Source organism: Leucoraja erinacea, chromosome 25 (assembly GCF_028641065.1).
Source record: "Leucoraja erinacea ecotype New England chromosome 25, Leri_hhj_1, whole genome shotgun sequence".
NCBI classification, from domain to species: Eukaryota; Metazoa; Chordata; class Chondrichthyes; order Rajiformes; family Rajidae; genus Leucoraja; species Leucoraja erinaceus.
In genome coordinates, this window is record NC_073401.1 from 17,987,654 (window position 1) to 18,001,018 (window position 13,365).

At 44.7% G+C, this 13,365-nt stretch overlaps 1 protein-coding gene across 4 annotated transcripts in view; it reads right to left on the reverse strand.

The window, feature by feature from the left end:
* ttc28 (tetratricopeptide repeat domain 28) overlaps nucleotides 1–13,365 on the reverse strand; it is a 502,085-nt gene that overhangs the window by 203,273 nt on the left and 285,447 nt on the right. For all 4 annotated transcript variants that reach the window (XM_055655876.1, XM_055655877.1, XM_055655878.1 and 1 more), the window contains 2 exons: nucleotides 12,492–12,639; nucleotides 11,539–11,811 (listed from right to left, as the gene is read on the reverse strand). In XM_055655876.1, the coding sequence (XP_055511851.1) occupies nucleotides 11,539–11,811; nucleotides 12,492–12,639 (421 nt within the window). The remainder of the gene's footprint in view (nucleotides 1–11,538; nucleotides 11,812–12,491; nucleotides 12,640–13,365) is intronic.

A 13,365-nucleotide genomic window follows, 5' to 3' on the forward strand; every position in this document is an offset into this window, starting at 1 on the left:
ATCCATCAAGTGGCCGTCAGCCGAGACAATTCTTTGCAGATTTGATCTGTTGTCTATTCCATTATTTTTAAACTGATCTGCTTTCTTGCCTGCTCCCTCTATTCTGCTCTGTTTATCCGTTTGATTTGTTGTCTGTGTGGTTCCATGCTGAGCTCAATATCTTCCATTTGCACTGTGAGGTGCAGTGTCTCTATTTGCACTATTTTCCTTCATTTCATTTTTAATTTGTCGATGCATTATGTGGTTCGCCCATACCACTCTGAGTTCCAGTAGCACTGTCTGCTCAATGTTACACCTTAGCAATTATTCCATACTGGTCCATTCAATGACATCAGTTGATTTGATCCTTATCGTTACCTTTATCAGGGAAGTGCTATCCAAATCGCCAGGTTTTGAGCATTTCCAACTCCCAGACATTTCACCTTGACTTTGCAATGACTCCCCCGACACACACTGCAGCATCCATTCCTGCGCATTATCTGTGTTACAAATACCAGGTCAAGACGAGCACTTAGCCCTGCGCCTTCCCTGACACACTGGGTCACATTGCAGCGGCCAATTCATTCATCAACGCTGATGCAAAAAAAAACAAAAAACATCTGAGCTCGTTTCCCAGCTGATGTGGGACTGCCCTTCCAGCAGGAAACTGCTTTCCAAATGTCAAACAGAACGACTTTGACTCCTGGCAGCTTGGAAAGCACTTTGTGGTGAAGTGTAATGTGCGGAGGACAGAGATGAAGGGTTGGCAAACAAGAGTGGTGCTTTGTGAGAACTAACTTTTTGTGCTTCCGCTACATGACCTCAATGCCCACAGCAAACGCGGCGAGGCAGGTCATTCAGCAGCTGCAGACCCATTGGGCAGGTTGAGGTGAGACTACTGCAGGAGATATGCATTCTGTGAGTTGCAATGACAACATGGCTGAGGATTTACGAACAAATAAGGGGCGTGAATGTAAGGGCAGGGACGTGGATAGAAAAGGTTTAGAAAAGGTTTGGCCTGCAGGGCCAAATGCAGACAAGTGGGACGAGCTCAAAGAAACACCTTGGTCAGCATGGCCAAGTTGGGTCGAAGAGCCTGTTTGTTCTATGCCGTTTAACGCTATGATGACATCTGTGACCGTGTCACAATCAACAATGCATGAAATAGCGCGTGTGGACATCTCTGCGAGGTTTGAAAATGGAAGACAAAATGTCAGATGTACAAAATGCTACAACATTTATCAGATAAACAAATCTTTTTTAGCGAGCTGCAAAGTATGCAACATTCCTGTGATCAATTTCTGGGGTAAATCTGTTGTATTCCACTGGTGGGATATACAAAAATATACACTTCGCCTGGACCTCAGTGCACATCAGAACAGGCATTTCAGGTCTTAAGCAAAGCAAGTCCAACACAGAATCAATGAGTACTAACACAGATCCAAGCCCACTGGCCCGTACTGCCCATGACAACTCTTTGAAAGAGCTATCTAATTAATTCTACCCCTCTGCTCATTCTCCTTAACCTCGCAAAGGTTACATCACATTATCGACAGAATAAGGTGGAGTAACTCAGCGGGACAGGCAGCATCTCTGGAGAGAAGGAATGGGTGACGTTTTGGGTCGAGACCCTTCTACATGCTTACCACATTATTCTATTCCCTTTTAAACTCATCGATTCTTTGCCCATTTACAGATCTGTGTCTACTGATCCTTCAGACACAAAATGATTCACTTTTTATATTATGACTTTCAACACCACTGTCAAATCTGCCCTAGATTGCCACTGCTCTGCGGACAAGACGTTTCTCCACTGTAAAGTTTTCATCGTCTTCCAGTAATTTTTTTTCTGCACCATCTCCAAGGCATATTTCTCAACCATAGTGCTCAAGGGTACAATAATCCAAAGAAGCATGCAACATAACTCTTGCTTCTCTTCACTAGAGCTCCACTAAACATGCCAAGGATCCACCGCGCCTCTCTCAATGTCTTTCTCAACTGTACCTTCACATGCACAGACTTATAGCACCAAAGGATCGTCTCCTGTGTCCACTTCAAAGCTGGATCATTCCACCTTGCCTTTGCTCAGAATGAATAGCTATCACATTTTTCGACAGTAAATGGCACTTTTATTCCTGAGAAAGAATGTGGGAATCACCGGTAAAGGCAGCTTTAGATGCCCAGCAGTAATTGCCCTTTCCCCTGCTTACGAAATGAAGCACCACCAGCGAGCTCCTCAGCCACAGAGTTAAGGTATTTGACTCATTGATGAGGAAGGAAATTGAATTCATTTTCTAGTTGGGCTGTTGTGTGGCTCGGAGGCTAACTTGTAGAGGTTGTCATTCCCCTGCACCTGAATAATATTTCACCACAATTCGTGTTTATGCCTGGATGCTGGAAAGAGTTTAGAGGGCCAGGTGACGAGTTATTCTTCATCAGAAGCCCACTCACTGACCTCTTGTGACAAATGTTTATGCGAGTGATCCAGTTAAGTGCCGATCAATGTTGACCCCAAGAACTCTGATAGTTGGCGACTCAGTCCTGGTGGAGCCGTTTGTTGGCATGGGCACATCTTTAGACTTTAGAGATAGAACGTGGAAACAGGCCCTTCGGCCCACTGAGTCCATGCTGGCTGATGATCACCACATACACTAGCACTGTACCACACACTAAGGACAATTTACAATTTTACGGAAGCCAATTAACCTACAAACCTGTACGACTGGAGTACGGGAGGAAACCGGAGCACCCGGAGAAAACCCATGCAGGTCACAGGGAGAATGTACAAACTCCGTGTAGACAGCACCTGCAGTGAGCTATGAGGCAGCAACTCTACCACTGTGCTGCCCTTGCTGTACCTTTTTAGCAAAGGGGGAGGATGATTCCCTGGTGCTTTTGAAACCCAGGATTACTTGCCACTCATCAGCCCCAGCCTGGTTGTTGTCCAAAGCTTACTGCACACAGGCTTGCTTCATTTTCTAAGGAGCTACAAAAGGTATAGCACAGAAACCTTCTCCACTACTGATGTGGCAGGAAGCACAATAAAGTGGAAGAGGTTGATGTGTGAAAATTGTCTAGAAGGATTTCTGAGGCTAACACGAGGCTAATAACCAGTTAGTTATGCATTTTCTCAGATCACTAGTTTGTCCGAGCCATCTTGAGGTCTGTGACTATCCTCCAAACCATTTACTGCTCGAGCCAGTAATGTGTTCTCAGCAAACTTGAAATTAGATCCTATCACTGCTAGCACTGCTCACATTTAACATCAGAGGATGCGGTGGTTACAACAGAGGAGCCTGGTCACCACTGCTTCACATTGTGTCTCGGTGCCAGATTCCTCATTCATGCTCTCACTGCTCCTCCTTTCATCCCAGAGCTCACACTGAAACACAGCGTTATTGTTCACAGAAAGACCATATGAACCTGGCCATGCCGCGATCTGTTACATCATTATGAATCCTGCTAGAGCTACTGCCTCATAACACCATAGATCCCGGTTCGATCCTGTCCTTGGGTGCTGTCTGTGTGGAGTGTGCATGTTCTCCCTGTGACTGCGTGGACTTCCTCCGCTTTCCTCCCGCATCCCAAAGACGTGCGGGTTTGTAGGTGAATCGGCCCTCTGTAAACTGCCCCTGGTGTGTAGGACGTGGATGAGAAAGTGGGATAACATGGAGCTGGTGTAAACGGGTGATTGATGATCGGTGTGGCCTCAGTGGGCTGGAGGGCCTGCTTCTAAGCGTTATCTCACTAATTCACAGGTTCAACCTTTATCTTTTGTTATCCTGTCCACTATCTCGCCCTTTGCTGTGACCTTGGAAGGATGGGAGAGTGAAGACAGGGACAAATTACTCAGACATTCTCTCGGATTTCATCTGCCAACCCACCTCTCTCCCCCCACTCAGCCTAGCGTTACTTTCACAATCTTCTTCCACATTCACCTTGAATAACAGGGAGGAATTTTTCCAAAACATTTATTTGTTTATTTTATGCCATTCCTCATTTATTTGTTTATTTTATGCCATTTCCTATTTTATTTACATTCCCTGTATTTCTGAATTCAGAAAATATTCAGACCTCTTTACTTTTTCCACATTTTGTTACATTACAGCCTTATTCTAAAATTGATTAAATTCTTTTTTTTTAAATCATTAATCTACACACAATACCCCATAATAAAAAAGTAAAAACAAGTGTTTAGAAATTTTTGCAAAGTAATTAAAATGAAATAACAAATATCACATCGGCAAGGACTCAGTGGATCAGCGGGCCTGTTACCACACATGTTTAAAGACCAAAGCAAATCAAGTAGCATCTGTGGAGACAAAGTGATATTCGATGTTTGCTGCCGAATCTGCTCTCGAACAGAAAATGCTCACTACCTCTCCCCTGCTCTCACTGGCTGCCTTTTCTGATGCATTCTTGGATGGGTTCCTATATTAAAGCTGTTAGAAAGACACAATTGTGTAAATATCTCAAACTACTTTACCCAGGCACTTAGCTAACCACTTTGCTGAAGTCATAATATCCCTTTATGATAAAGGGGATTCTACTGAAAACTCTGCGAGTCATTTTACAGTCAGCTGGCACTTGACTGTTGAACGACAATCCTTTGCAAGGCCTGAGGAAATACGCTGGCCCCACTTTCGAGACATTAAGTAGTTACCATCAGGAAGAAAAGCAGCAAATATCAGCTCTGGATAAATCCCAAGTATACTTGACATAATCCCAGTAAAATACCGTGTGTTTTCAGTGAAATCTTTTCCCCATTTTATTGTACCATTATGAGGAGTAATTTCAATACTTTTCAATGTAATTGTGCTCATTTAATTCATCCTCAAAGGCTTCAAATGAATCCAGACTGAAATCTTTAGTCTGTGTTTGCTTAACTTTCCATGCCCACTTAAACCAGCCCAACGAGGACTCTGTGAGGCTGCCAAAGCTAATTACGTTGAAGAGCTTTCTCGTAGCCTAACATACACGGAATAGCGGGCCATCAGAAGTGAGCACCAGATGAGTGTCCAATGGAGGAAGTGGGGATGGTTTGGATACACAGGCAGGGGGGAACACCAGTGTCCAAGCTCAGTCCATGGCTGGCCCAGCCACTGGGTACCACTGGCAAGGAAAGAGTCGAAGAAGGAGCATCTTGAGGTCAACTGCGGGCTAATGACTACTGCAGCTCAAACTTTTTCCAGACTCACAGCTGTGCAGCCCCTTTCCTCCCCTTGAGGAAACACCAGATCGTCTCGATCTCTGAAAACCAACAGGAAATAACTGACTTTCTTTCTTTGCATTTTTTTTTTTGAATGAAGAATGTTCAGCGGTGATGTATTGGATTCAATGCAGAGTGCACCGACTGACAGGAACATCTTAAGGCGTACACATGTAAATGTGTGGACTGTGATTTCCAGCTTCTGTACATGCAAGCCTGCAACTATCTCTGCATTCCTGCAGTGGAAGGGAATGCAAGTCGTCGACCAGCTGCAATGTTTACGGATGGCCTCAGAGGGAACCTGCAGCTGGAAGGCGGTGTGCTCGCAGTCGTGAATATAATGGCGAGCAGCTCCTTTCTTTAAAAACAAATGGTCAATCAGGTTTTTCCACATGTAATCAGTCTGATAAAGGATTGAAGAAGTGGCTCAACGCCAAACATCATCTCTCCAGAGATGTTGCCTGTCCCGCTGAGTTACTCCAGCATTTTGTGTCTATCTTCTGGCCCAAAAATGTCACCTATCCATTCCTTCCGCAGATGCTGCCTAAGCTGCTGAATTCCTCCAGTGCTCCAAGATTCCAGCATCTATATTGCCTTGTGCCTCCACCAAACGTTCATGATAAGAGATCACCCACATCAATGAACCTAAATAAACTTTGTGTAAACTGTGCTTTTCTTACTCACAGCATAAATAAATATAAATAATGAGCTTTCCCTGCACAATATCATAGATCCTGACTCTCAGACTGAAGGGTCTCGACCTGAAACATCACCTATTCCTTTTCTTCAGAGATGCTGCCTGACCAGCAGAGTTACTCCAGCATTTTGTGTCTATCTCTGGTTTAAACCAGCATCTGCAGTTCCTTCCAAAAATTCCACAGATAAATATCTAGACATGAACATAATTCAATGCCATTTTCTTTGTTCTGATACCTTCATGCTGAAAAATAATTTTATTTCACAATTACCGTCACTATCTTGACAATGGCTTCCCGGCTTTTATCCCTCTTCATTCTCAGACTTTCCCCCTTTGTTTGGGAGATGGAGGCCGGGTTTCTGAATGGAACATTTTGACGTGGTCTCTCAGCAGCCGCTATTTGTAATATTTTTTTTTAATCCCCGGTTCGACTCCCCAACACGTGGCGTCATTTACGAGCCACGAAAGGGAGGGCAGCAGAATGAACTGCTGGTTGCAAATGCACATTCAACTTCACGGGGGAAGACTCCGAAAGCTGTAGTGGGTGAGATTCCTCATTTAAATGTCAAATTCCCAGCTCCGAGGAAGGAGCAGAAAGTGGCACTGAAGGAACCGGAGAACGACACACGCAGATCTCGGATAAAAAATATTGTTACAGTAATTTCAATCATTATAAAACACATTATAAATAAATGTCATAATTTTCTTGTGAATTTCCTAATTGATGAAAATTTAAACGCCTTATTTTCATTAGTAAGTTCCCAGATGGCAAACACATGGATTTTGGAAAAAATATATTTGAGGTTGTTTAATATTTTCTCCTTTTCCTTCCTTTTATTGGCAGGTTTCCCTGGCTTTTCATACGTGATTCATTGCTTTCATTATATCTATGGCTGTTCCTCACTGGTAGCTCTGAGTTTCGACATGCTTTTTTTATATTTGATTTATATTGTTTTGATGTCTTATGAATACAAAATTTAAACCAGTTGTGTACATATGCAACACTGATATCTCTTCAACTACAGTGGGTTGTTCAGTGATGGACAAAACTGTGTTAAACACCATATTTATATATGAGACATTTAGATTTTAGAGATACAGCGTGGAGGCAGGCCCTTCAGCCCACCAAGTCCATGCCGACCAGCGATAACCCCATACACCAGCACTATCCTACGCGCTAGGGACAATTTACCGAAGCCAATTCACCTACAAACCCGTGTGTCTTTGCAATGTAGGAGGAAACCGGAGCATCACGAGGAAACAAACATAATCACAGGGAGAACGTACAAACCCCGTACAGACAGCACTCGTGGTCTGGATTGAACCCGGGTCCCTGGCGGTATGAGACAGTAACTCTACCGCTGTGCCACTGAGCAGCAATATGTTGGTTACCAGGCAGAAAATTATAACCAGAAGCTAATTGAGATGTTCAGACTATTTACATTCAGAATTTCTGACAAATGGCTGTGACACAGATTTTGCTGTTTGATATTGCTAACAAAATTGAAAGCAATCTAAATCTAAATAATATACTAATACAATTAAAAATAATGCCTACAATTTCCTGCAAAATATCAATCTCCAAAACTGAAGATTGCAATACCATCACAGAAACCAGTAAGGAGCTTCAGTAATGGAGCCGTGGGAATGAGCGACTCACTAATCAAGCAATTTTAGGGAGCAAGGGTTACACAGAGATTAGTGGGGTCTAGGAAGTTAACATGAGCTGCATTTTTCAACCATCCATGCTGGAAAAGGTGCAGAGAGGATTCACGAGGATCTTGCCAGACTCGAGGACCTGAGGTTAGAGGGAGAGGGTGGAGCGCAGGAGCGCGGCTCAGAGGTGATCTTATAGATGTGCATAAAATTTTGAGGCGAACGGATGGGGTGAATGCAGAGTCTTTTAACCAGGGTAGGGCCAAGAACCAAACCAAGAACCACAGAAATTTAAGGTGAGAGGGGAAAGATGTAATTGGAGCTCGAGAGGACTGTTTTCACACGGGGGAGGGGTATACTGAACGAGCTGCCAGAAGAGGTGGTTGATGCTGATACAACAACAACAACATTTAAAAGACATTTGGATGGGTACATGATAAGAATGATCCCACTTGGCACAGGCACCAAACACAGGCAAGTGGGACCAGCTTTGATGGGGCATTTTTGGTAAGCATGGGCGAGTTGGGCCAAAGGGGCGGTTTCTGTGCTGCAGGACTCCATGCCTCTATTTCTGCACAGACTATCACTGCGCAATGCTGTGCTGCAAGATGTATAATTTATTTTAATCTTTCTTTACAATTCTATCATTGAGTGAAATGTATGGACTGACATTTCAATGCAAAATAGGACACAAAATGCTGGAGTAACTCAGCAGGAGAGGCAGCACCTCTGGGGAACATGAATAAGTGACTTTTGGGGTTGAGGCCCTTCTTCAACGACTGAAGAAGGGTCCCAACCCAAAACGACACCTGCCCATGTTCTCCAGAAATGCTGCCTGACCTGCTGAGTTACTCCAGCACTTTTCTGCATTAACCATCATCTGCAGTTCTTTGTTTCTGCAATCTAATATTATTTTTCGCTGTAACTTTGATTTTAAACTTCTGTCCACATTTGAGGAATTATCAATGAGACGGTCAAAGGTTTATAACGCATGAAGTATTTGTGACCGACCGGCAGACACTTAATAAATGCTTTATTGTCACATGTGATAAGACACAGGGAACTTCTTTGCTTTGCATACCCGAGGTATGCAAAGAGTCGCTATATAAAGGGCGCTGACAAAGTCACAAAGCATTCCACACCAGATCTTCCTTTGTTACCCCCCTCCTCGCCCCTACCTCATGGTGATCCCCCCAGACCAGGGGGTTCTCCCAGACCACCCCCTCACGGCGGTCCCCCCTCTGCGCTTTTCCTCAGTGGTGCGTTCCACACCTACCTCTGAGGCTGTGGATCACTTTAACGTTCAGTGCTGTGGAACGACAGCCCCCCCACCTCCCACCCATCTTTCCCAAGTCCCAGCTCCTGGTGGGTTCAAACCAGCAACACGCCTCTCTATAGTGTGATTCCACCAACATGACTCAGAGTAGCACCTGAGCACTGAGCAAGATACCAATGTCTCTAGTATCTCTGATGTCTTTTACATCTCTAGCTACCTTGTAATCAGATTTTTCCTCCCTTGTTCGTCTTTGGGTCTTTTTTATATTATTGCCTTTTTAAATATATTTTCTCCAATCTTCCAACCTGCCATGTAGCTTTGCAACAATTAAATCCTTTTCAGACTATTAATACCCTTAACCATAGATGATATTGTCCCCTGGGACTTTCCCCTTCTCATTGGGATGGATCCACTTTGTGTGTTCGGAAGTATCCCTTAAAATGCCCATCACTGCCTTTTAGTTGAACAATCCTTTCACATAATTTGCCAGCTCACTTTACAGCCTTCACTTTCTGACAAGCTCCCATTATTTCATCCGTTCTAGTCCGTCCTACCATGTGGTTACTGTTAGTAGACCTGTACTCAAGTGGCTGCTTCCCTTCATTATTTCTCATCTCCACCCAAACTGTTTCCATATCCATACAAAGGCGGAATTATCATTTTGCCGTGTTACCCAGTGGAGCAACGCACTCGAGGTGACGCTCTCCCTCGCCCTGGGTCAGTCTAGGCCAGGCATCTCTGGAGAGAGGGAATGTGTGACGGTATGGGTTGAGACCCTTCCTCAGACCCAAACTACGCCAAATTCACGCCCTCAACAAACGCTTCCTCGCCTCACTGGACTCTGAAGAAGGGTCCCGACCCGAAACTTCTCTCTAAAGATGCTGCCTGTCCCGCTGAGTTACTCCAGCATTTTGCATCTATCTTCGGTTTAAACCAGCACCTGCAGTTCCTTCCTACACAGGCCATAGTGGAGGAAGGTTCCAACACTTTGGGAAATGGATGAACTGCTACAAGTGCATGAACTTCGGCACTGGTTCCGCGGCACGGTGGCGCAGCAGTAGAGTTGCTGCCTGACAGTGCCAGAGACCCCGGTTCGATCCCGACTGTGGGTGCTTGTCTGTACGGAGTTTATACGTTCTCCCCGTGACCTACGTGGGTTTTCTCCGAGAGGTCCTTTTTCCCTCCCACACCCTAAATACATAGGCTAATTGGCTCGGTATAGTTGTAAATTGTCCCTAGTGTGTAGGATAGTGTTAGCGTGCAGGGATCGCTGGTCAGCGCAGGGGCTTGTTTCCGCGCTGCATTTCAAAACTAAACCAAACCACAAACTCAGCCAGAATGCACTCATGGTGAAAGCAAACATTCAATGAACAGTCACTGGCCTGAAACATGAACCCTGCCTCGCAGCCCACATGAACGCAGGGCAGTTCAGTATCAAACACAATCAGTTTCCAATACTGTTCCCAACCCAACACCTCCGCTGAGTCCGCCTAAACCTACATGATCTCCTGGTTGCTAAATACTTTAGCTCTCCCTCCCATTCCTATACTGAACTTTCTGTCCTGGGCCTCCTCCATTGTCAGAGTGTGACCCAGTGCAAATTGGAGGAACAGCACCTCATATTTCGCTTGGGCAGCTCACACCCCAGTGGTATGAACATTGACTTTTCTAACTTCAAGTAACCCTCGCTTTTCCTCTCCCTCCATCCCTCTCCCTTCCTAGTAATCCGAACCAGTCTTACTGCCCCACTGATAATATTTTACCTCCGTATGTTTTGTTGTCAACTTCTCCTAGCCAACAATGATCTATTCTACATTTTCTTTGATCTCCATCTCCTTTGATGTCTCATTTACACACCTCACCCTTCCTTATCCGTGTTTCCCTCTCCCCTGACTCTCAGTCTGAAGAAGGGCCTTGACCCAAAACGTCACACATTCCTTCTATCCAGAAATGCTGCCTGTCCCGCTGAGCTACTCCAGCATTCTGTTTCTACCATCAGTAACAAGTTCCAGTTAAGGGCCTGTCCCACTTTCACAACCTAATTCACAACTTTTTTTTTTACTCGTCGACATTTGTCATCATGCTAGAAAAACGCCCCGACCTACTTGATGCCATGAGTACCTACGACTAGCATCATGGCCTGCTACGACCTACCTACGACCTCGTACGACCTTGTGACGGCCATGCTGTGAGTATGAGTCGAGGGCAAACTCGGCAGAGGTCGTGAATTAGGTCGTAAAAGTGGGACTGGCCCTTTAAGAATGTAGTGCTGGTGTTACACCATCAATGCCGATTTGCCCAAAGCAAAATAATCTTAACAACTAACTAAATAACTATTTATTTGTCTGTTGGATTTATATATACTGAACTTTTTGTTGTTGTTTATTATGTATTTTACAGAGTATTATGTTTACATATTCTGTTGTGCTGCTGCAAGTAAGAACTTCATTGTTCTGTTTTGGACATATGACAATAAAAACACCCTTGACTCTTGACAGAGTGAACAAAGTGATTTCTGAAATACTGTTTAATATATATATATGATAGCAGTTTGGAGACACTTCTACATCTGCAAGTAATATAATAGTTCCCTTTTAAACTAGAACTTCCATTAAAAAGCATTCTATCTTAATAAATAACAACACATGCTGAGTTAAGGTTGAGATCCTGTAGCACTCAATTTAAACTCCGATTAGCAAGAAAGATGTTTGTAGACGTTACCTAAAGTCTTGGCTACATCGAAGTCCTGCTGCATGTAGCCAATACTCTTCTCGGTATTCCCTAACGCCCAGTAAGCACTGCTCAGGGCAGAGAACACGGAGCCGCGGAGCTTCAAGCTGCACGTTCCAATCTTCAGCGCAGCCTCCAGAACCACGACAGAGGCGCTGTGGTGCGCTGCGGTGAGCAGCTCCTGCCCAATGACAGACACCACCACAAATGGACTCTTGTCTAGCTTCATCTTCTGTAGCTTCTGATATGTCGGTTCCAGGGACTCTGCGGAAACATAGAAAAATAGAAACATAGAAAATAGGTGCAATATGATCATGACTGATCATCCAGAATCACTACCCCGTACCTGCTTTGCCCCCATCTCTCTTGATTCCGTTAGCTCTGAGCTACATCCAACTCTCTCTTGAATACATCCAGTGAATTGGCCTCCACTGCCTTCTGTGGCAGAGAATGCCACACATTCACAACTCTCTGGGAGAAAAAGTTATTCTTCATCTTCACAACAATTCACACAGGACAGGTAGTATACTAGACGGGGCAATTTTTTGCCAGGACAGGACTATCAGAGTTTTCCCCAGAGGATGCAAGAGTGGATGGTTACAAATTACATCAGCTCTAACTTTGTGTGGGGAAGGAACTGCAGATGCTGGTTCATACCAAAGATGGACACAAAGCGCAGGAGTAACTCAGTGTGCCAGGCAGAACTCTGGCTGTCTGACCCACTCAGTTACTCCAGTGTTTTTTGGGTCTATCTAAACCAGCATCTGCCGTTCTTTCCCACAACTGTTAACAAGCAAGGTTTATTTCAAATCAAAATGACAATTCTAGGAGCAAGAAGAAGAATGACAGTTCAATATCTGGGTTCGCTGTATGTAGTTTTCAGGGGATTTGGCTGAAAGAGGGCATCCCACCCGTTCCCTTGTGACCGACACTTTGCCCCTTACCTCGGAGAGGAGATTTCATGGTGGCCTCCACCATCCCGACCAGCAGCTGCAGGCTCTTTGGATCCTGAGCCAGCCCCGACGCAAACGCAGCCAGCGCATCTGCATGCCGGCCAAGGTACTGGAGGGCAACACCCTGTCGGAAGTATGCCTGCAAGAAAAACAACGGCAATGTGACCAGCAGTTTGCACCCGCGGCTCCCACATCATAAACACAAGGACAGTCCCCTCCAGCACTCAAAAAGATCACCTCCAATCCACTCAAGACACAAAGTGCTGGAGTAACTCAGTGGCTCTGGAGAACATGGATATGTGTTGTTTCCAATCGGGACCCTTCTTCAGAACCCGATAAAGTCACCGGTCCACATTCTCCGGAGATACTGCTCCAGCACACTGTGTCTTCTTTTGTAAACCAGCACTTGCAGTTCCTTGTTTCTACATGGCCAAGCCAATTCCTGGTCATTACACCTCTTTCTCTCCTTCTCCTCGGCTCTCAAACATTCTAAATATCTCTCACTCTTCTCCATTCGCTTATAAACCTATCCCTGTGAGATTAACACATCATTTATCAGTTGATTATTTACAAGTGTTTGTGTTTAGGCTCAAGCGTACTCCACCTGGGGAAACCTCGTTTTTCTTCCCACAACTATATACTTTAGTTTTTATTTCACCTGCCGTTTTGTCCGAGACACTGACATAGCTTTTAAAATTATTTTGGCCCTTGTCGTCCCCATTCCTAGACAGTGTCGGCACAAGAATGATGCAAACCATTTGGAATTAGTGGATGAAAGGCAACAACGATGGAATGGCCTGATCATCTTCCACTGGAAACTGAAGGTCTCAGCCTCCATAGAACTGCAAGCAAACACCTGAGCGGA